Source organism: Apis cerana, linkage group LG11, assembly GCF_029169275.1.
Source record: "Apis cerana isolate GH-2021 linkage group LG11, AcerK_1.0, whole genome shotgun sequence".
Taxonomy (NCBI): Eukaryota; Metazoa; Arthropoda; class Insecta; order Hymenoptera; family Apidae; genus Apis; species Apis cerana.
The window spans coordinates 14830682-14854001 of record NC_083862.1 but is presented as its reverse complement, the minus strand read 5'-3'; the positions used below and the strand labels follow the sequence as shown (position 1 = coordinate 14854001).

General features: G+C 26.4%; 7 protein-coding genes across 11 annotated transcripts; 3 read left to right on the top strand and 4 right to left on the bottom strand.

Moving 5' to 3' along the window:
• Positions 1-6: 6 nt before the first annotated feature.
• On the bottom strand, positions 7-3849 carry LOC107996005 (zinc finger FYVE domain-containing protein 1). The gene is made up of 7 exons (XM_017053853.3): positions 3368-3849; positions 2613-3088; positions 2267-2533; positions 1787-2159; positions 1434-1695; positions 924-1356; positions 7-848 (listed from the first exon to the last, which is right to left on the bottom strand). The coding sequence occupies exons 2-7, from the start codon at positions 3064-3066 to the stop codon at positions 625-627; spliced, it is 2013 nt and encodes a 670-aa protein (XP_016909342.1). The 5' UTR covers positions 3067-3088; positions 3368-3849; the 3' UTR covers positions 7-624.
• A 704-nt stretch (positions 3850-4553) lies between these two features.
• Positions 4554-7631, top strand: LOC107996014 (rab GTPase-binding effector protein 1). The gene is made up of 8 exons (XM_017053866.3): positions 4554-4909; positions 5123-5230; positions 5296-5729; positions 5942-6435; positions 6568-6849; positions 6919-7138; positions 7209-7319; positions 7418-7631. The coding sequence occupies exons 1-8, from the start codon at positions 4864-4866 to the stop codon at positions 7583-7585; spliced, it is 1863 nt and encodes a 620-aa protein (XP_016909355.2). The 5' UTR covers positions 4554-4863; the 3' UTR covers positions 7586-7631.
• Positions 7632-8130: 499 nt separating this feature from the next.
• Positions 8131-11997, bottom strand: LOC107995918 (amyloid protein-binding protein 2). The gene is made up of 9 exons (XM_017053669.3): positions 11752-11997; positions 10830-10943; positions 10495-10745; positions 10238-10417; positions 9897-10152; positions 9632-9756; positions 9277-9556; positions 9040-9205; positions 8131-8970 (listed from the first exon to the last, which is right to left on the bottom strand). Exons 1-9 carry the CDS (start codon positions 11893-11895, stop codon positions 8741-8743), a joined length of 1746 nt encoding a protein of 581 aa, XP_016909158.1. The 5' UTR covers positions 11896-11997; the 3' UTR covers positions 8131-8740.
• Positions 11998-12065: 68 nt separating this feature from the next.
• LOC107995919 (uncharacterized) lies at positions 12066-16964 on the top strand. Of its 3 annotated transcripts, none has more exons than XM_017053670.3 (6): positions 12066-12554; positions 13251-13475; positions 13780-13955; positions 14485-14643; positions 14924-15272; positions 15716-16964. In XM_017053670.3, exons 2-6 carry the CDS (start codon positions 13262-13264, stop codon positions 15874-15876), a joined length of 1059 nt encoding a protein of 352 aa, XP_016909159.1. In that variant the 5' UTR covers positions 12066-12554; positions 13251-13261; the 3' UTR covers positions 15877-16964. The 3 variants fall into 3 exon arrangements, with proteins under 3 accessions (XP_016909159.1, XP_061938356.1, XP_061938358.1); XM_062082372.1 differs by having other exon boundaries at positions 12241-12829; XM_062082374.1 differs by lacking the exon at positions 12066-12554 and having other exon boundaries at positions 13341-13475; positions 13757-13955.
• A 514-nt stretch (positions 16965-17478) lies between these two features.
• On the top strand, positions 17479-19679 carry LOC107995921 (uncharacterized). Its single transcript, XM_017053676.3, has 5 exons — positions 17479-17705; positions 17775-17989; positions 18067-18139; positions 18225-18311; positions 18404-19679. Exons 1-5 carry the CDS (start codon positions 17479-17481, stop codon positions 18585-18587), a joined length of 786 nt encoding a protein of 261 aa, XP_016909165.1. The 3' UTR covers positions 18588-19679.
• On the bottom strand, positions 17600-20358 carry LOC107995920 (uncharacterized). 2 transcript variants are annotated; one of them, XR_009832075.1, is made up of 8 exons: positions 20044-20358; positions 19749-19961; positions 19497-19678; positions 19222-19414; positions 18964-19135; positions 18730-18869; positions 18396-18567; positions 17600-18143 (listed from the first exon to the last, which is right to left on the bottom strand). XR_009832075.1 is itself a non-coding variant. In XM_017053674.3 (6 exons), exons 1-6 carry the CDS (start codon positions 20287-20289, stop codon positions 18760-18762), a joined length of 1116 nt encoding a protein of 371 aa, XP_016909163.1. In that variant the 5' UTR covers positions 20290-20358; the 3' UTR covers positions 18601-18759. The 2 variants fall into 2 exon arrangements, 1 of the variants encoding a protein (XP_016909163.1); XM_017053674.3 differs by lacking the exons at positions 17600-18143; positions 18396-18567 and having other exon boundaries at positions 18601-18869.
• A 132-nt stretch (positions 20359-20490) lies between these two features.
• LOC107995773 (meiosis-specific with OB domain-containing protein) lies at positions 20491-23179 on the bottom strand. 2 transcript variants are annotated; one of them, XM_062082371.1, is made up of 8 exons: positions 23022-23179; positions 22700-22831; positions 22143-22411; positions 21698-21920; positions 21502-21615; positions 21209-21368; positions 20946-21153; positions 20491-20860 (listed from the first exon to the last, which is right to left on the bottom strand). In XM_062082371.1, exons 1-8 carry the CDS (start codon positions 23062-23064, stop codon positions 20657-20659), a joined length of 1353 nt encoding a protein of 450 aa, XP_061938355.1. In that variant the 5' UTR covers positions 23065-23179; the 3' UTR covers positions 20491-20656. The 2 variants fall into 2 exon arrangements, with proteins under 2 accessions (XP_061938355.1, XP_016908924.2); XM_017053435.3 differs by having other exon boundaries at positions 22944-23174.
• Positions 23180-23320: the final 141 nt, after the last annotated feature.

Below are 23320 nucleotides of genomic sequence, written 5' to 3'. Positions count from 1 at the left end.
ATTTCATTTAAATCTAGACAATTTATTCTTTTTTATTACAGTGCCTAATAGACAGCAATGTCTTTTTAAAATTATAAAAAACCGTAACGGATACTGGACACTATAATAAAAGGATAAATGCTTTCTGGAATTTAAAAGCAGTCACAGCCTAGTAAACCGCAATATTGACAACAATTCGATTCATTTTGTTCATGAAGACATATATATTGCTACAATATACTGTACCATATACTCTATTAGCATAATATTATAATTTTAGCAATGGCTTATTTCATAAAACATACATGATTTTCTTTTTAATATTAAATTACCGCCATATTCTACGATAACATATTTTATAAAAGACAGGTACACTCATGGCACAATTCATAGGAAAAAGTTTTTACAATACTGTATTAAAATATTCATTTTTTTCTTCTTTTTCTTATTCATTTGATGGCAAAAAATTTCAATCTTTTGAAGAAAAGTAAAAATTACACAAATGTTGTAATGTTCAAACAACAGGTACAAAATTTGAGAAAAAATATTTCTTAATTCGAGGTATCTAATTCTTCAATATATATTGTGCAAATGGATTAATATTGTAAGTAAATCAATACTCTATTAACTTTTTATCTAACATTTCTAAACAATTTTTATGCACGAGTCACAAACGCGAACTGGCTTATCCCATCCTCTATGTGGTACAGGTTTACGATGACGTGAACAATCTTGACATACTCCGCGTCCACAATCTCTACAATGATGTAAAGTAAGTGATGCAGAAAATTTTTGATAGCATATGCAACAATTAACAATTTCCGAGTCAGGAATCCAATAAGATGGTCGAACTGTATCTTTAATAAGTGCTAAATAAATTAAAAATATTAAGATTAATATAAATATTTTGATATTATATTTTTTTGAAAAATCTATTTTCTTACATTTTGAATAATTTAAAACAGAACCAACTGCACTCAGAGTAGATACTACTTGTTCCGATACTTTTCTAGCGCTAACGTCTTCTGAAGATTCGGTAGATTCATCTTTATTATAACAAATATCACAAACTCGTACTGGTGTATGCCAATTTCTAGATGGAACGCATTTTGTTTTGGATGAGCATTGTTCACAAAAACCTTCACCACATGCTCGACAATGGTGTTTTGTATCAGTTAGTCCAAAGAGCATTTTACACTTATGGCAGTGCTTTATTTCATTATTCGGTCTCCAATAAGATGGAGCTACTTGATCTGCAACCCATGCTGAGAGGACTTTAGTCGGTTGTAATGAAACATTGGTTACAGCTTCAGTAATGTACGATACACCATCTATTACTCTTTGTGCTGCATTTTGAGTTGTCACTGTATGATTTCCCTAAAAAAAATTTTTATAATAATTTGTTTTTAATGAATGATTCGCTCCAAAGTGATTTATAGATATTTGTTACATACCATATTCCATACATGCGTAATTTCTGTACGAACAGCAAAATCTTCTGGATTTTTATTATTATACCAATAATGACGGCTTTTATATATTTCTCCACAATGTGGACATTCTATCACATCACCTGACCATGCATATTTAACTAATCCATACCAACTATTATCATTCTGAGTTTGAACTCGTTTCATAACTTGTACTTCATTTCCATTACTATGACATTTTTTACATATATATATTACATTTTCATATTGATGCTGATATCGACACCTAATAAAATATATATATATATATAGTATTTCTATTTTTATATTAAATTAAAAAATTATTAAAATTACAAATAATCCAATACAAAACTAACTTGGTATTGCTACTATGAGGTTTACCCTCTAAAAGATGTCCCATACTATTGCTGCATCTAGATCCACAACTGAGACATTTAACAGAACAAGTGAAATATTGATCAGGAAACAAAGTATTAGAAAAATTCTCCATCTCTCCAGAAAATTTCTCGTTCAAAATTTTCAATGTATTATAAACTAAATATGGTTTTCTGGCAGATCGTATGTTAGTATTATATAATTCTTTTTTAATAGCAGTCTGCAAAAGTTCATAATCAGTCGTAGAATTTGTTGTTTGTATACCGACATATTTTATGGAACTAAATGCTTCTGTTTCGAGCTTCATTTGAGCGAATCGTGTTCTAAGAATATCTTCTGCATTTTCTATACCATCTACAACAAAAAAAAAATAATATATTCATTATAAAATAAACATATCAATTTGTGAATAAACTCTTATTTTGAAATTACTGTTAATCTGAGAATGTGGCAATATGTACTGTTGGTCAAAGGTTTGGTGTATCTAGTCTCATGTAATACTATAATGCTTGGTCCCAAGGCACTTATGGAGCCTAGATCTCCTTTCCTCTGTCCTACTGCTTGCAAGGCAGCTTGAAAATGATGACTATATGCTCTTGAAGCAGTACCAATAAATGTAAATAAGTCTCTATTCAACTTTTCAGATTGTGTTCTATACACAACAATATCAGATACAGCAAGAACTTTAAGTAATAATCTTGTTCGTTCATTTTCATAAGAGGTAATACCTAAATATTGATTAAAAAAATTTTTTATATATAAAATAAATTTTTATTATGTACTATATAAATGTAAATATTATATTACCTAATAAACCTTCTGTATCTAAACATATTACATTAAGAACTGGATCAAGCGCAGCCCAAACACCTAATGTGCATGAATTTTGATCATTTGAAGTCTCAAAAACTTCTTCTCCTTTAAAAAATGTTTGATTCAAGGTGTGACTTTTGCCATCACCGGTATTTCCAAAAATTGATACCACCTTTACTTCAAGATCTTTATCACTGCAATTTAATTTTTCCATGAACTGTTCTGCATTGCAAACTCTGAGGTATTCTTGTCCATCTATCAACAAGAAACTTTTAGGTTGACTGCACTGACATTTCATGTGCATTTCACTTTCATGTATTTCATTTCCATTTACGGAATCATGACTGGAATGGTATATATCCTTGTTGCAGATACACATTGTGTCGAGACTCTTCATGATAGCTGGTCCAGTTGCCTCTAATTTACATTCTTTCCAAAATGCGCTCATGATGCAATGCAATGGTATTATTCTTAAAATATTAAAAATATTTTTTTTATTTGTTACTGATAAATATAAAATTGCTTAAAATTATTTATTATTTATTAGCATTTAACGATATATATAATAAATAAAATAAATTATACAATAACTGTTGCAATATTACAAATGCAACATTAATAATTTAATATAGTTATGTTTACTATACAATGTCTCCTTAATAAAAGAAAAAAAAAATGTGTTCAATATTATTCAATATAATTATATGGATAGTTAACTACGCAAATTGAAACTGATATGGCGACCTTACCTTTAAAAAATTCAATGGCCTACATTTAAATAATGTAACGGTATAATGATCATACTTTGAAGATATTCACTACTGATGAAAAATTTTGAATAATTCCGAATGTTAAAAATTGATCATCAATAACACCTCCATTACGAGCAACTGAATGCGTTGCGACTCAATACACGAATTGTAATAGACACCTTTTCGAAAAATCACTTGAACTGCAATTGAAAGTAACTTCAAGGCTAATATTCTACGTTCTCTTTTCTACTTATAAATATATTTTAGTTTTTTCATTACTAGATTGTATAAATTGTGAAATATTAAATTATTTCATAATGTTATTAATTACTTTAAAGCGATTCTTATGCAAACTTGCAACTATTTATATAATAAAAAATATTATTTTTATTTATTTTTCATTTTATATTTCTTTTATTAAATTCATAAAATTTACTGATAAGAATTATCAGATCTATGCAAAGCAAACATTTTTAATTGAACTGTTACTTTTGTAAGAGAGTGGGGATAGTTAATAATGGGAGACATATTTATAATTCTTAGTTACGAATCAAATATTCATTCTTGAAATTAATGTGATAAAATAAAATTCTTTAATTCATCTTATTGAATGTAAAAAAAATATACTTGCTATCTTACTAATGAATAATATATTATTTAATTTAATACTTAATATTTCTTATTTCTTTAGAAAAAAATATATATATATTTGAAAAGACATAAAAATTAACAATGAATCTTAAATTTTAAAAAAATATATTTTATTATAATATTACTTCTTCATTTTTCTTCTTCAACTGTTATTGAATTTTATGTAATATATGAATTTTAAAAAAACACACATTAAATAATAATACAACCATTTGAAAGAATATAAAGAAAATTACTTTTAAGAAAATTAATGTAAAAATAAGAAATTTATATTTATTAAATAATTCATTATTGAATTATTTTATGGTTGAAAATGAAACGTTTGTTATATAATTTAAATAAATTTATATAAACTCATATTGACATCTTACGTCAATGTGTACTGAGAATATTATTGATTTATATTAAATTACAACATATTTATTATAGTATTGTAAATATTGATATTGACTTTTAAAAAAGTTATTATCAATACTGAGCGAGATTTTGATATAATCGATTCCGAGCTCTCGATTATCGAATATGTACTGTTCAAAATATCGATACTGATTGATGAGGAAGTGCTGATGATACACCGCTAGCATACCGCTAAATCGTTGAGGTTGATTTTTCTGTTTTGACGAATGAAACATTATTTTGCGTAATTAATGCGTCATTGTGATTTTGATCTCCTTGATAGAATGAATGTCAGTGAAACCTAAAGACTGCTATTGGCACATGTGCCATAATGTCATCGAAACATTTATCCGAGAAGTGTTTCAGAATACAATTTTCTATCTTATACGAAAGAGAGTGACCCACCCTAAACAAAATTCAATTTCGTCACGTAAAATCAACAAATAATGGAAAATCATACGCAGGATAATGCAATCAACATGAATGGAAGTGGTATGTTCGACACAATAACGTTTTGACAATTATTTTTATTTTTTTCCAATTTATATTGATAACATTTTTATTTTTGATTAATTTTGAAAAATTTAAAAATATAGAACATATTTCTATTTTTTCAAATAATTTTAATTTTCTTTATTGTTATTTCAATTACAATTTTGTTTTTTATGCAAAAATTTTATCAACAAAATGTTCGTTGCAATTTAGAGGATCTACAAGAAAAAATAAATAGATTGGAATTAGAAAATGTCAAAATGCGAGAAGAATTCAATGTTCAGAGAGCCAAGATGAAGGAATTATTTCTTCAAAAAGAAGGTAAAACTACTTCATATTAGTAAGTATAATAATGGAAATAAATTATATAAGTATGATATTTGTAGAAGAATTAAAAAGAAGATTACAAGATAATACAGGTTTACAAAAAGAAAATGCCAAATTAAAAAATGAATTAGATGAAGCAAAGAGTCAACTAGTTGTGGCAGATTTAAAAATTCAGAATGATATACTTATTGAAAAAAGAAAGGCACAAGAAGAAATAGCATCTTTGCAAAGGGTTATACATGAAACAATGGAGGAATCTTCTTGTTCTCGTAAGCAATTGGATACAGAATTGACTAAATTAAAAATGACTCTTTCCAAATTACAAGAGGAAAATGCATTGTTAAAATCACAATTACCTCGAGATCCACCTTTAGATGGTCCACAAATATCACTCTCTACAGTAACAAAAACAATAGCTCGAAAAGTAGTTTCTCAATTAGGTGCAGATGCTTTATCTTTAGGTCCTGATAATCTTGAGGAGAGCATGAGGAAGGTAAAAAGATATGTACGTAAGCATAAAAATGTATGGTTTTTGAACTTTTCTGCAATGGTTTTATAGAATAGCACTGCATTTCAGAAAAAGTTCATAAATCATTTGATATATTATTATAAAATATTTAAATTATTATTTAATATTTTCATTTTCTCTTTCTCTTTTCTTTATATATATATAAAATGTAAATGTTAAAAAATATTATTTTATAGGCACAGGAAGATGCTGAAGTTTTGCGTTCATTGGTAGTGCCACTTGAAGAAGAAATTAAAGCTTTAAAAGAGAAATTAAGAGCAACAGATGATGAATTACAAAAATGTAAAGAAACACAATTGCAAAAAAAACAAGAATCTAGTTCTTCTGAATCAACATGTGATATGTGTGCAAATTATGAAGCACAATTAGTTAAGATGCAAGCAACTGCTAAAGATTTAGAAAAGCAACAGTTAGATTCTGAGCGGATGTTGCAAATGCAGAAAGAAGATTTAGCAAAAGAAGTGGAATTTCGAAAAGAAATGGAAGAAAAATGGAATGAAAAGAAAGAAGAGCTTAAAATCAAAGTAGCAGAGCTTACTGTTGCTTCTCAAACTTTGCAACAGACTCTAACTGAATTGAAAAGATCTTTTGAGCAAGTTCAAAAAAATATGAAAGATGAACTTGTGGAATTAACATATGGTCGAGAAGAAGTACAAAGATATCTTATCGCGTAAGAAAATTTAAAATAATATTCTCACTCTTATTTCGTTGTTCTTTCCAATTTTCGACATAGATAAAATAATATTTTTTATCGTGACATTCCTGACAAAATTTTATTGAAAATCTAGTTGAATCTTTGCAGACTACAAAAGGAAAATGAAAATCTTGTTGGTAAACATAGCAAGCATTCCCAGCAACTGCAGAGTGAGAGTATCAATATGCCGAATAATGTTGAGGAATTGCATGTTAGTCTCTTGAAAATGCGAGAAGATTTGATTACTGCTAAAGTTGCTCAAGAAGTTGCACAAGAAAAAGAAGAAACATTGCGATATGAAGTGACATTGCTCCATGAACAAATGGAACAGGAAAGTAGAGTTAAGGAACAAGAAATATTGGTATTAAAAAATGAAATTAGTGGATTAAGGTATTATTCATTTTATATATGTATTTTAGATTTTTATAATTATAATTTTTTAGTAATAATATTTTATAGAACGCAATTAGATAAATATGTACGAGATTATCGATCTCTAGCTGAAAGGGAAGAGAAACTGGAACGATTAGAAAAAGAATTAGATATTGTTTTAAAAGAAAATAAACAAGCTGAATTAAAAGTGGCTGAATTACGACAAAGAGTTACTAGTCTTCAACAAGAGCTAGACACTAGCGAAGCGGTTCAAAAAGATTTTGTTAGATTATCGCAATCGTTACAGGTATAATAAACACTGAAAATATATAATATCAATTAATAAAACATAAAATTTATTTATTCACTAATTGTAGGTACAATTAGAAAGAATTAGACAAGCTGGTAGCGAAGTACGATGGCAGCATGAAGAAGATATAGAAGAATGTCCTACTTGTCATACTACTTTTACAGTTACAAAGAAAAAGGTAATATCAATAAATAATGTTAATAAATTTGTTAATATAAATGATTTATATCTATATATAATTTTTTCATGTTGATATTTGAAAAATTCTTTATATAGGTACATTGTCGTCATTGTGGCCATATATTTTGTCAATCTTGCCTTTCACATGTTGTAAAAAGTGGACCGAAACAAAGACCATCCAGAGTCTGTGATGTTTGCCATACATTATTGGTACAAGATACAGCACCGTATTTTAGCCAAGAACCACCACATACACCTGATTAAATATTCTAAAAAAAATCAGTCCAACAAAATGTGCAATATCAATTTGGTAATATAATAAAAACCAATTAATTAATAATAATAACCAATTATAATATCATGGATTATACTTAACGTTATTTAACAATTAATTAGAAATTTAATAATTTTTAGAAAAAAATAGAGATGCTGTTAGTATGAGAGGAGAATAGATATGATTCCTATTACCTGACAACTGGAGTGATAAAGTAAATATTCTGTAAATAAATTATATACTACTTAATGTTTCTGTAATTTAAAAGATTAAAGCTTTTAAATGTATATATGAGTTTTATATATATATATATATATATACATATATATTATATATTATATATATATACATACATATATACACATACATATACGCATACACACATATATAAATTTGTAAATTTACCTATAATCTTGTTATTGATATAATTAAAATAAGTCTCATATTGAATTCATTTCTTGAATGTTGCAAATCATTAATTTTATTTCTTTATATTAAAAGAAAAAAGATAGTATATATAACTAAAGATAGTAAATATATAATATTTCTATATTTATTTTAAAAGCACAAGTCTGTACATATTCCTGTCATATTATTTTTTAATTTATTATTCTGAAATCCAAAAATTTATCTAGATTTCTTATTTATTATAATATTTGTATAGGAACAAAATATTTAATAAAAAGTAACAGTACATCACATATCACATTTGATTTCACAAGATTTGTGAATAAAAAATACAATTAAAATTTATAAAAATAATTAGAATTTTTTTAATATTTTATAGATCAACTGAAATATATATAAATCTTACAATGATAAACATGTTTTAAATGCTGCTGATATTTGATCACGGTGCAAAAAATATTCAGCTCTAAACATTCTTGATTTTTCGCTAAAACTAGTTGTAAAAATAATTAATACATACAAAATGATGAGGTACAAAGAAGAAACATGAAGTTCATGTGACTATGTTTGAAAAACCTTAATGATATTGTCAAAAATATATGATTTACGATATCCTAGATCATATAATGTAACTCGTGATTTTATTTATACTTTGGCCCGAGTTACTCCAACAAAATTGGAATTAACTATGTCAATCGCCGAGACAATGATGATTAAAATATTAATATACAGTTATATTACATAGAAAAAAATTTTTCGATTATTTCTTCAATTGGTTGTGGCCGTCTTTTAGGATCAATTGTTGGTTCTTTTGATTCCAAGTGTTTATCTCTTAACATTTTCCAATTATTTAATATTGTTGCATATTCTATAATTTTGTCATATTCATTCAATTTTGTATAAACATTTAAAAGTCCGTGATAATCATATTCTAGACCACTATAACTTTTACCGAATAATTTCAAACCTAGTATGAAGAAAGAAAATTTAATTAAAACAATGACATATAAGTTTAAAAAAAATATTATATACATACTAATTCCAATACTCCTGTAATAAAGCCTTTCAGCATCTCTATATCGGTTCATGTGGTAATTATACAACGAAGCTAAGTGTCCTATACTCAAACCAACTTCATGATCATCTGGTCCTAATAATTCCTCTTTAATATGTATAGCTTTTAGATGCATTGCTTCAGCTTCCTAAAATTATTGATGAAATATAATAATCATGTTCTAAATTTTTAATCATTGTGTTTACGCGAAATATGTACCTTACATTTCCTCATACTCTGATACACACGTCCTAAATTTCCATAATGTTTTGCTGTTTGTACATTTCTTTCACCAAATGCTTCTTTTGCTGATTGCAAAGCAGATAAATGAAGGCATTCAGCTTTAAATAGTAGATTTTGTTTCGATAATGGCGATGATGTACTATCTAACGCTATTTCTTCGAGAATTAATGCATTTATTCTTTTTGCACTTGCTAATAATAAATGATCCCCATGTAAAAGGTTTAGCATTATGTCTATTGCTTTTTCAATATGAACACTGTTCATTTAAAGTGAAATAAAATTATATGATTTTAATAAATTTTTAAGAATAATAAATTATAAAATAATTTACCTTGCTTCTGGAAATTCACCAGACCTATATTCATATACATAAAGAGCATAAGCTAAATCCTCATGTGCTAATGCAACATGTAAATTCATTTTACCAAATATTTCCATTCTAATTGCTAATGCATTCTACAACAAATAAGAAATATAATAAGATTAATAACACGTATAATTACAATAAACAAGTAATAATAACAAATAAATTAATAATATTATGAAAATTATAATAAAATAATAATCTTATTGATTTATATTACGAATGTACGAACCTTATAGAGATTTACACTGTTAATTATGTTATCAAAGTTTAACCAATAAAATCCATAATCTATAAGGACATTACTGTACACTGGATGATCAATACCAAATACTTCTTTAGCAAGATATACAGCTTGTCTGATTAATAGACCAGCTCTCTGAAATTCGCGTTTTAATACACAAGATTTTGCTGCCTGCCTTAAAACATCAACAGTAATGCGTGCAGACAACGTAGGTTTCAGCTGTTTTAATGCTTCTATACTCCATCTAAACAATTGTGAAATTAATGAAATTGAAAAAATGATGAATTTTTAAAAATAATAGAATTTTAGAAATAAGATATGGTGCATACCTATAAGCTTCGTCATATTCGCTTTTCATATAAAAAAGTATACTAAATTCAGTATATATAGCAGCATAATTATAATCATTATACCCTGCCTTTTTCAATCTTTCTATTAATTCTACAGCAAGTTGATGAGTTTTTGCTGCTTGTAAAAATTCACAATATGCAGCTTGTACATGTAAAAGTCTAAATTTTTAAATGCTTATTATAAAATATAAATCTATCTTGAAAGACACACTAAATATAAATAAAATATATCTTACTTTCTGCAACATTCTAATGTTCTACACCAATTCTGAGGTATAGAATTATTTGCAAAACATAATTGTTTGCATGCTAATAACACCTGTTCACTTTTTGCATACCAACCAGCATCACTGAAAAATCCACCAATTCTTAGACCTAAATTTATTAAATTTTCTTCAGCAGCTAGATTTTCACTAACATCAAGATAGCATAATGTATAAGTGATGCTTAATTCTTCTTCTACTCTTACTCCATGATCTATGAGACTCTGAAAAATTAAAAAAAAAAGTAATATATACAAAAAAATTTTATATATTTCTTATTTGAATTTTTAAAAAATATAAATAATTACTTGAAAACTTTGTAACAAATGTACACGGCGGCTAGTAACTGTTAACATCTTAGAAAAAATCTCTAGATTGCTGAAGTCAATTCCCAATAAACATAATCTTTTTTCTTTGTACAACTGTAAAAATGAAATATTATTTTATTGTTATTGCATTAGTGTTATTGTATTGATTTATAATATAAATTATATAATGATCACATTTTAGAAAATTTATTATATATTTAATTAGAAAATATTAGCTATCAAATTATAAATATTTAATTACATAAATTATAAAAATGTTACAGTTTCTTTAAGATAATTGATAAAATTTAAAAAATAAAAAAACAAATAAATTGATTTTTACGCACTTGTCAAAATATAATTTCGCATAACTCATATACGAAATCATATTCATCACGAAATAAATATATAAAATTTATTAAAAAAAAATTGATGTTATTGTAAAAATTTATGCATAAGCAAAATTTTTTAAATTTAGCAAATCGTGTCACTATTTTATGAATCATTATATTGCATTATAAATATATCCAAAATAAAAAAGTAAAATATAACAAATATAGGTTAAACATATGATATATATCATTTTATAACCCTGTTTTGTTGAATCATTTAAATTTATTTATTGTTATTTCATAAATTAAATCTAATTTTATATAATCTTATCGACATACATAATGTCAAAATACATTTTTGGCAAATAAGTATAACTGTCACAATACAGTGTTATGATACTTTGAATGTTTTGATTGAACATGCGATATTATTTCATGAATATACGAAATAAAAAATTAAATTCACAAAAATAAATCGTTTATTTTGCAATAATCTTGATAATAGAAATAATTTTGATTAAGTTAGAAAAAAAATACATTTATTACTATGTAAAAAAACGTTCTAATTGACAACATAATTTGACATTTACCTGATAGTAAACATCGAACAATACATCATTCGGTAAATCGGGAAGATACTTCCTCAAATTTAGAAACTTGTTTGCTATCGCTAATACACTCAATTGGTAAAGAGTTTTTGGGGAAAACACCGGTGGATTACGTATTTCGGCCATTTTCCTAGAGGCCTTCGATAATCACGAACGCGCACACAGCCGTAATAATTGCTGTCACGTCTTTGTGCGCATATGCTGCCGCGATGCTCCGCCATCCAACCACCAGCGACAACCCCCACTTAGAACGATGGTAAAATAATATATGTGTCTAGCGCATCAGATATAAGTAAAATACTTTTTTCTTTTACATTTGTCATTATAATAATTATACAAACGATAATTGTACAAATGAGCTCGTTTGACAGAAATTATATTTTTGCAATAATTGTTATTGAATAATATTGAAAAATATTTAAAAATATTTAAATTTAAAAATTAATGTATTTTCAAAATATATTAACTCATATTAATTATAAGATCATATATCAAATCAATATTATAAGTCGATTTTTTATAATACTAAATATATATAGGATGATACCTGTTAATAGAAAAGGAACACGATGAATTTCAAAATTGAATTTTGAAAAACTGATTAAAGACATGGATTAAACATCTATATCGAAAAAGCGACAGTAGATATACATAGTTCAGAAAAAAGAGAGTCGATATTGTTGTGATCGTGAAAGAGGCTGATTAATGGCGCCAGCATTGGGCCATGTCTTCTTTGGCCCAGAATTCCTTTTCCGAAAATACGACCAGCGGAAAAAACGTCTAAGGTGATTTAATGTTATCGACATTTTTTACACGATATAAAGTGATTAAAAACAATAATCTGTGTACATAAGTGAAAGGAAATTGGTACGCATACTGCTACCAATTGTGAAAGTTTGAATGTCAAATTGTATGCTTTTGATCGCATTATAAATCGGATGTCCCGCATTGAACGATTGTGTCAATGTGGTGAACAAACGAATCTGAGTATCAATTGAATTTTTTACTTTGTTTTCTACAACTTTGTATATTTAGATCATATTTGCATACTGAGAAATATGTAATTATAACCTTGCATTATCAAACACTTATATGCCTATTTCATTATCGATAATTAGAGTTTTATTGTATTGATAACAATTACCTGCCAATAAAGTTGCTTTATACACGTGTTATCACGTATTTAAACATATTATTTCTAATACATGTCACTTATATATATGTATGTAATTTATACATATGCATGTAATTTATTTTAAAAGTACATATTTTTATTATTTATTAAAGCATTATTACTTCCAAAATGTATATTTTGAAGAGATATTATATTTCAAAAGAAAAAAATATTAAAACTTTTAACATAAATAAAATGTAATATCAAATTTGAAACAATCTAATAATTCTAAAGAAAAATTCTAATTATTCGATATTATTCAAAAAAATTTTTATGAATTTTATATTATTTTACGTTTTTATTTTAGGGGTACATTCGATGGTGCACAAAGTGCACAGGATGGAGGAGGAATGCTCTCAAGAGAATAAAAAAGTTGAGACAACGATGCAGACTACGGTCGCGGTAGCGAATACCTCATCAGATGACGTTTGTAACGCACGGGCACGTGTATCTTGCCAAGAAGAGTTTACATGTTCTTTGTATATCTCGCGTGCTGTCGGGCCGCAAGGTCAAGTGCAAGGAATACAAAGTGGCAAGTTGCTATTTATTTAACGAATTTTCCGCTTTTATATGTGATTTCATATATATATATATATATATATATATATGTACATTTGCAAAATGATTTTTTTAATTGTTTCATATTTTTTTCTTTTTTGAAGCGATAACTTTCTCGAATTATACAATCGGTATTTGTCATCATATTGATAGAAAAATTTCTTCTTTTTTATATTTGAGAAATGTTTTTTTTCAATATAAGTTGTTTTAAAACAATAGTTTCCCTACTTTTCCTTGATATTTTGAACTTGTTAGACTTGACGAATAAGTTATGCCAGGTGGCGAGCTGCTACGTTCTAATCTAGAAGAGGTAATCCGCGCATCCGACCCCTTAGCAGCCTGGCACGTGTCTGAAACACCTTGTGGTTTGATTGCGGCATTTACTTGCGAAGCTGATGCAGAAAAATTGTTGCAACGTGGTGATTTGGCACGTGTTTTCGAAGGACCTGTACAAGTATTTATTATCCTATCCATTCCAATTTCTTATTTGTAACTTATACATATATATATATATATATATATGTATATATACATATATATATGTCGTAAAATATGTATCGATTTAAATTCAAAATATATAAAATAAACGTATTATATATTATTTAATTTTATTAATAATTTACCTCGAAATTTTATTTGTTATTCAATTTTGTTATTATATTTTTTGCAAAATAAAAAGCTCTCGAATTCAAAAGTAAATTATATACAACATCATTGCCCACATAATCGCTGCTTCACAACCGTAATCGCCGTTTTCCTTTCGCTTTCTCTTATGCAAGAAAATGAGATGACAAAACTTGCACAACATGAAATCTTTAAATATTTAAAGAATTTGGTCATGAAGATTTTATTCATAAATATAAAATTATATTTACTTATTTATTTTATTTATTTATAATTATTTTCTATTTTTATATATTTTTATAATTAAATGAAATTTAATTTTTTTAAATTAAATTTTTTTTTTATTTCCTTCAAATTAGGTGGCTCGATTTTCAGCGAAAGATTCTCGTTATAGACAAGCGGTTCTTCTTCGCGATGTACCCTGGGCTATTCCTTTACAGGATATCAATTCTGCATTAATGAAACAGGGAATTGCAACAGGAAGCGTTGAACGTTGGCGACAATATATACGCGTTGAGGTAATAGTTCAAAATTAACAAAACAATAATAAAGAGAGAAAAAAGATTCTTGCTAAAAAAAAACAATTTTAATCGCTGATATCGTATGATAATTTGACTAATTTAATATCATAATGTTATAATGTTATAATGATCTACGAAATAATTCTCGAATGATTTCGATATAATTTTGTTATATTCATATTTAATTTTACGATCCCAATAATTTTTATAAATATTTTTAACAGAAAGTTAAGTTATTATTGAGATTGATGGTAATTATTTAAAATATTCTTGTTAGGTATTAGATGCTGGACATTACGAACTCTTATTGCGTCAAGGACTGGACTTTTTCGGTGCAGCTCGATTCAGTGCTATCCCAGAGCGTTGGTGGCGCGGAGGAACCGGAAGTACCGGTGGACCGCTGCAGGCAGGGCCAGGAATAGTTAGCAACTTTCTCGAAACATCTAATTTTCAAACAGGGGACGGTGTTCTTCAGTGTTATCGTTGCCAGGGATTCTGGCATATGGCTGCCAACTGTAGACACTTGCCACGTTGCGTTCGATGTGGAGAACCACATAGTGTTGAGTTTTGTCCTAGACCTCGAAACAACCCTATTTGCTGTCATTGTTCCGGTCCTCATCATGCTGGTAAACATTTCTTTATATCTTAAATTAAGCTTCACGATCATTTTATTAAAAATATTTGAAATTATTTAATTATGCAAAAAAATGTAAAAAAATTATGCAAAATGTAGGATCATAGAGCAATATAAATAATTCATAATATAATTCAAGTTTATGAAGAAAATTTATTTGAAATTACTTGAAAATATTTTAAAGCTAAATAATGTTGGAAAAATAGAAAAGTACATAGATTAAATTTGACAGATTTATTTGTTTTTTTTTTTTCTTATCGAATCGTCTTTTATTTCAATTTTGACAATTTGTACATAGACTTACGATATTTATCATTAACTTTAGTATTACTTAAAAAACTGCTCTACAATACACAAATTATTATTATTAAATTAATAAGTTTATTAATATAATTATTTTGATTTTAAATATATTTTTGTATTGCCATATTCCAGGCTACCGACAATGTCCGGTTCGACAACAACTTTCGAACGCTACGCCTATTAGTATCACACTAAGCACTACTCGGATTGGAAACCAATATCCCATGAATGCAGCCTCCAAGACGAACGCGTCCGCTCACGAGCAACAGCCCTTGAAGTCAAGCCAATCTTAACGAAATATTACTGCATGTCGACGTATCGACTGTCCATATATTGACTTCAAGATCTTGTAAATTGCTCGCGTTTATGATTGCTTATTGGTATATTACGATCAGTTATACGGTCAGTTATAAATTTTAAAAAACAAAGAAATTAATGGAGAAACGATGAACAAAACTATTTCTTTATTTTTTATATGTAATTTAAACGAGTTTTTATAAATTTTAATCGTTATATTATTATACTCGTTAAATAACTGAAATTAAAGATAATACATGTATATAAAAATAACATTTTGATTATTTTTAATATTCGAATACAAATCATGTAAATTTTTAAGATTATCAGAAACATAATGTAAAAATTAACCATATATGTACATACTAACCAGACGATTTTCTACTTTTCGTCCTACTTTCTTCGTCCTAGTCTTTCTGAATCTGGGTTCCCCCTCCTCCAAGTAAATTCGTGCATATTGTTGGACGATACTTTGTAACTGATAAAAGAATGAAAATGGAGGGGTCTGAACAGGTATACTTGCGAATTCTCTAGATCGATAGATCACAGTAGTGGGACGTCAGTTAATTCCCGCCAGATACTTGTTCCATCGGCGCAGTTTAAAGTTGTTTCTTCGAGGGATATTCAGAAATTTGTCGAGTATTATATGAATTTTGAATCGATCGAGACAATTGGCATTGACGTTCAATTTCTTAATGTTATTGCGTGCATTATAAATGTTCCGTTTGCAATCAACTATTCGCAACTAAATATTAAATTTTTATAGATGAAAAATTCTAATAATAACGTATAAGAGTGTTGTTACTTTTTATCAAGAGTGTAATCAATATGTGAATCGAAGCACAAGAATGAAGAGAAAAGAAAAAACTCAGGTATTACTTTTCACATATATTGTATAAAATAATATAGCCAAACGAGTGTATAATATGTTATATGCTACATTAATATAAATACGATAAAAAATTATATATATTTAATTTTTTAATATTAGAGTTTTATTAAGTTTGAATTAAATTGTATCGGAAGATATGCACAAAAGTAAATTAAATTTTTGCTTTTATATAAGAATTTATATAAAACGCTATATTTTGTTTGAATGTTATGTAACCTATATTTAAATATTCCATTATATTCATTCCTTTTTCTTATACTTTTTCCTCTTTAATAAACATAACTTAACAATAAAATATTTCTATGAAATGATAAAAAATAATCATAATTTTTCATATTTGTTTCATATTTGTTAATATTCAGATACGAAAACTTTTATATTGTATTTTTATATTTTATAAAAATTTAATTATTTTTACAATAGCTACGATTGAACAGAAAAAAATTCTTAAAAGCGAATGTTTAAATAAACGATTAAATTAAAATCATAGAAACTTATTTCTTATTCAGAATTCAAGACGACAAGAATTGATTCCATTCGTAACAAAAGCACTGATTAAATCGACGCATGTTTCACTTGCATTAATTTAATTTCTGTTTCTTTAATCTATGAGTGATCTAACGATTTTCAGCATGATAAATCCGAGAATGTGATTAATATGATCGTATAAGCAGGATAATATTTGTAGTGCAATACAATTTAAATCATGAGCTTCACAGAATGGATATTATTCTTGATCGCGGCGATCATCTCTAACAGTATTCAGCAACCGATCTTCTTCAAAAACACTTTCAAAGGATTGAATGGTATTTCGAAGGCCAATATGATTGATAGAAATGAGATCAGAGCTGTTTATTATCATGATCAGACCGTGGCAGTAGTTGATCTTGGCATTAATAATGAATTGCACAATTGCAACTTGATCGAAGTATAGTAAGTACTTTGGATTAGATTGAAATCAATATTTATGCATAAATAAAAAAAATGCATCGGTATTTATAGTGAGAAAAATGAAGCCAATGAAGTTTTGAGGAATCTGTCATCCATAGTAATTCCTCAGCTGGTATCTTTCTCACAAATGACAAAACTTATACAACAATGCGAATTATTGGACAAGATGCAGCACGAAAGGTTGTCTACAACGATATCAAACAGTGTGAATAAAGATAATCATGGAATGAGTAATGTCTTGTCTCTTCTCTCAGGTATCTTACCAGGTTCGTGATTATTGCAGACTTTCTTGTTATATTTGTAATTTATCTATATTTTGACATAAATTTTGATGATTTCATAGGCACAAAATGGTGTGGTGCCGGGGATATAGCCGAGAATTACCATGATTTGGGCCAAGAAGTTCAAATTGATAGGTCACTATATGTCAAAATAAATTTAAAATTACTAGAAAATTATGTTTAATTAAAGTGCGGTTTTCAATATGTTTAATTTTTTCAGATGTTGTCGCAGTCATGATCTTTGTCCTGTAAAAATTCGAGCTCAACAAACACGATATAATCTTACAAATTATTCCGTATATACCAAGTATGAAAATATTACAAAAATATTACTTATCTTATTCTTAGAGAAATTGTTTGTGATTAATGGTAATGGAAATAAACTTTTTACCTTTCTAGGTCACACTGTGTATGTGATGAAGCGCTGTATCGTTGTTTAAAAGCCACGACACATCCGACAGCACATATTATGGGTCGCATATACTTTAATATAATAAAAATACCTTGTATTGAGGATGTACCAGAGAAAAATACTTCTATAGAGTTAGGACGACAATTTATTCCTGTTAAGATGAATTATTAAAACAAATGCAAGATTGCTAAATATTATCAATAATTTAATATTTTTATACAATATAAAGTATAAAATCGGGAAAAAAGACTTATTATTTATAATTATTATTAATATTATATATATGTAAATATTATACAGTTATATATCTTACACATAATCATTTAACTAATAGAGTTTGCATTTATTGATACTGTTGAATTGTATATAAGACTGTTTGCTTCAAAACTGATTCAGAAATAACTTCTTGTATAATCTTTTTTATATCAACAGAATTGTGATTATAAAGATTACCTAAAAATTGTTTTTGCAAGATATTTAATTTTTCATTTAAATTTGTTATACCAAATAATTAATTTTATAACAATAACATCTTCATTATTATTACCTATTAGCCATAATGTTTCTTTCCTAATATGTACATACTGACATAAAAGTAATTTATTTAATAATATTTTTAAATTTGATAGTGAATATTTAGAATTTTCCAATAGATACTTTGCCAATCGTCCAGATGTTTCTTGTACAATATTAGCTAATATTCTTATACATGCTGTGATCTATAATAAAAAAAGAACTTTAGTATTTTATATATAGTATATAATATTTAATATAAACATATATTACCATTGAGACAAATACATACCTCTATTATTGATGTAATATCATTTATGCTATTTTCATATAAATAATCAATTATTAAAGGGATTACAGAATATAAATATATGTGACACGATATTTCTGAAGATAATAATGCAAGTAACCAAATAAAATATGAATCTTCAAATGAAAAGTTTCTCTTTATAGTAGCATTGGTAAGTTCAATAATTTCTTCTTTTCTAAAAATATTCATACAATTAATGGAATATTTTAAAATATATTTTAAAAATTAAATGAAAAAAATAAAAAATCATTCATTACAAGATATATTGAAAACCAATATGTACATAATGCATAGCAGTATAGGCTACTGAAGACACAATTACATTATCACAATTGTACATCAAGGATACAATATATTTCAAACAATCTTGTGCATGAAGAATTTCAAATGCCTTATTACTCCCTGAAATTAAATTTCCTATTGTCCATATACATATTTCCTAATAAGAAAAAATATATCATTTCAACTTTATTCATAACTGTATTATAATTTTTAACTTTTTAACTTACCAATAAAGAATAATTTAAAGTATCTAATTTTGTAATAAGATATGGTCCAATGCTTTTGGTTAATGAAGTACATGCTTTAGCATTTCCAAGTGCTATATTACAAGAACAACTAATAGCACATAATTGTAAAATAGGGTCATTACCAGAGAAATCACGTACCAGTGCAAATAAGATGTTATCTACTTTTAAGAACGAATTAACATTTTCTTCACTCTAATGAAAAAATAAAAAAAAATATTATAACATTATAACATTATTATAATATTTATTATTTATAATGCATTTGAATTATTACCTGAATAAGAGCATTTTGAAGCTCTTTATACTCTTCAATAGATAATGCTTTTTTTTTAAGAGCTTTTGCTTTTTCAATTACAAACTCTGTTGTAAAAGATGAATTCGTTATAATATTTCCTAAAGCCACACGACTTTTATTTACCGTTTTCATACGATTTTCCTTTCTTTCTATATGAATCAATTCTCTCAATCCTTCTCTAATAACCTCTACAGCATTTTCTTTTATTGATTCTTCTATTTCCATTTTATTTTTATTATTAAAATAATAGAAAAATAGAAAATTATACAAAATTAAATTATATAAATTACTTTGTAGAAAAAAAATTTCAATGATATAGTTTTTGTACGATATTTATAAAACATTGGTCTTTAAATACAACCAATCAGGAGATATTAATCAGCTGATTAAAATTGAAATAGATAAAAAATTAATAAAATGCATGAATTAAATATATACATTTATTCTTTTTTTCTTTATTGTTTAATATTATAATAGGAAAATATAGTTTTTAGTTTTTTGAAATGTCTATAAATAAAAAAAAATAAAATTATAAATAAATAATATATTTTTATATTATAATTAATTGGAAAATTATAATTTGTCGAAGAATTTAATAATCATTCGAGACAAAATCATTATTGATTAATTGATTATCTTCCTCTATTTCTTCATTTTCTTGAATTCGACAAATCGATAGGATATTATATATAGCATTTGGAAAAGTAGATGTTGGACCAAGAACGTGCAATCGTATATCGCATTTTTCTAATGTATATTTCCATTTTAATTCAGTGCGTTGAGGAAGTATCATCTCCTAATAAAATTTATTAAAAAATACTGAATTAAAATTATTATAATTTAAACAAATTATTATACTTTAAAAAAAAATATTAATAAACCTGAAATTCATTAACTGTGCAACCAAGAACACGTTCAGCTGTATCTCCGAATAATCGACAACCAATAAGATATCCTGTGCTGTCTCTTAAATTGACTTTTAGATTAAGACTCATTATATTTAAAGGCACGCGAGTACCGTTGCCTGAAGGACATTCGAGATTCATACACGAATCTCGATTATCAGGAATGATTTTCTTACATAAAGCACTAAAAAACACGAACTTATTAAAAAATATTGAGGAAAAAAAGAAAATGCACTAACCATCTTATAGATATTATTCCAGGATTTAAATTTTCTACGTTTATATCCATTACATAAGCTTTTAAAATCGTGGCAAATTGAATTCTTTCACCTTGTTTTGTTTTTCTGTTTAGTTTTTCCGAAATTTCTTGAATAGTCATAACACTCGTAATTGTATCCGCTAGAAAAATAAAAAATCAAATTATTATAATTTTTGAAATCAAAATATTGTTTCAAAGTGTAGAATATAAAATTAAAAACATATAAAGCAATATAAATTTCAATAAGAAATGATTCTTCTTATATATGCTTACGATTTGGTGTCACAAAGTTTCCGGACATAATATCATGTTCGTAAAATTGTACCGCGTTTCTTATAGTCGTAGTTTGTGATATATTTGGATTTTCAGTAATCATCGTTTTTCTTGCTAGAAATTCATAAACGAAGTCAGAAAAAAGTTAAAATTAAATGAAAATTTTTTCTTCAAATTCAATTTTTTTAATTACAACCTGTAGATAAGACAGTTTTTTTTTTAAAATTGTCGTATGCGATACGAACATCCACAAGAAGAAGTACAGTACGTTTAGGTTCCCATAAAGCTGCCTTTTCGATCCATTCATCTTCCCAAAGCATTAAAGACACTACTTCATCCGTGGATCCATCTACTGCTTCAAAATTACGGAACTTTATATCTCTGCCATCACGTGTTATCACATTTCGAATATCACTGATCTATTCAATACAAATTTTACATAAGTTTTGAAGTAAAAAATGATATAAAAATAAAAATTTCGAAATATCTAAAATATTTTAATTCAAAATAATTTTCTTATAACGTTACGTCGATAGATTTTTAAAAAATCTTTTTTTATGTTTAAGACAATATTAACAAAAATAAATTTAAAACAAAATTTGTATCAATATCCTTGGATGATTTTCAAATATAAAACATACAAAGGTAACAACCACCAAGATGTCGACATATTGATCGCGTAGCGCTTCTAAGTTCTCAAAAATGCTTTTCAAAGTTCGTAGTCCGTTCAGATTCTTAATCGGGAGCATCAGTAAAGATTCATATTTTGCGCGTGTTGGTGCATCATGAATTTGTACTAACGCGTTGCCCTCGTTTACGGTCAAGCTACATGCGCTGGACACCCACGGCATGAAAAGTTCATTCCTGTCTTCTGGACGACGCGCGATTACTTTTGGATTAATTACCTCCACTGTAAGTTAATTTAATTTAAATTTATATATAATTTAATTTGATATGTGTATATAGAGTGTATAAAAAAATCAAAAAGTAAAAGAATAATTAGAAGTTATTAAATTAAAAGAAGAAAAAAGAAAATATGCAGCGCAAACTAATTCAAGTTTAAAGTAAATTTATATTCAAATTCAAATATTTTACACTCAAGTTAAATTCAAATATTTAAATTTAGTTCAAATTTTGAATTAAAATTTTTATTTGATAATTTAATTACATGTATTATTATTTTTAATTTATTACAAACCTACGCTACCGATATGAAAACTGGAAAACAATTTTCTAACAAATTGTATACTGCCCCATATGGTTACATTTATAGAATCCTCTATAGAATCACGTAACGTGAATGTCCATACACTTCGATCGCCATTGTTAACTATAATTATTATAATATATAAATTAATAAAATTATATAGATATTTTATAAAAAACTTTGTCATTTTCATACAAAATTTTAATTCAAAGAAAAGAAAAAATAAAATTCATACATCTCGTTCGTGTAGCATCAATCGTTTTCATATTGAAACTATTTACAATTATACCAATTACAAGTGCATTTTGCGTACCAGGTTGTAAAGATTTTAATGCTTGTTTATACACTCCTGACATTTTCAATTGTATTTTAATTTAAACTATATCTATTTATAAACTATATTTACTTATAACTATATATTTGTTTATAATCTTTAAATTTATATTTTAATAAATTGAAATTCCACTTTGTTCTTAATACTTTGTTTCTAGAATAAATACAAAATAATTTTTACCGCCGTTGTTGCCAATATTTTAAAATTTAAAGTATTAATTTTTTGTATATTTAATTTTTCTAAATTATTTTCAATATAATTTTTATTTTGACTACTTT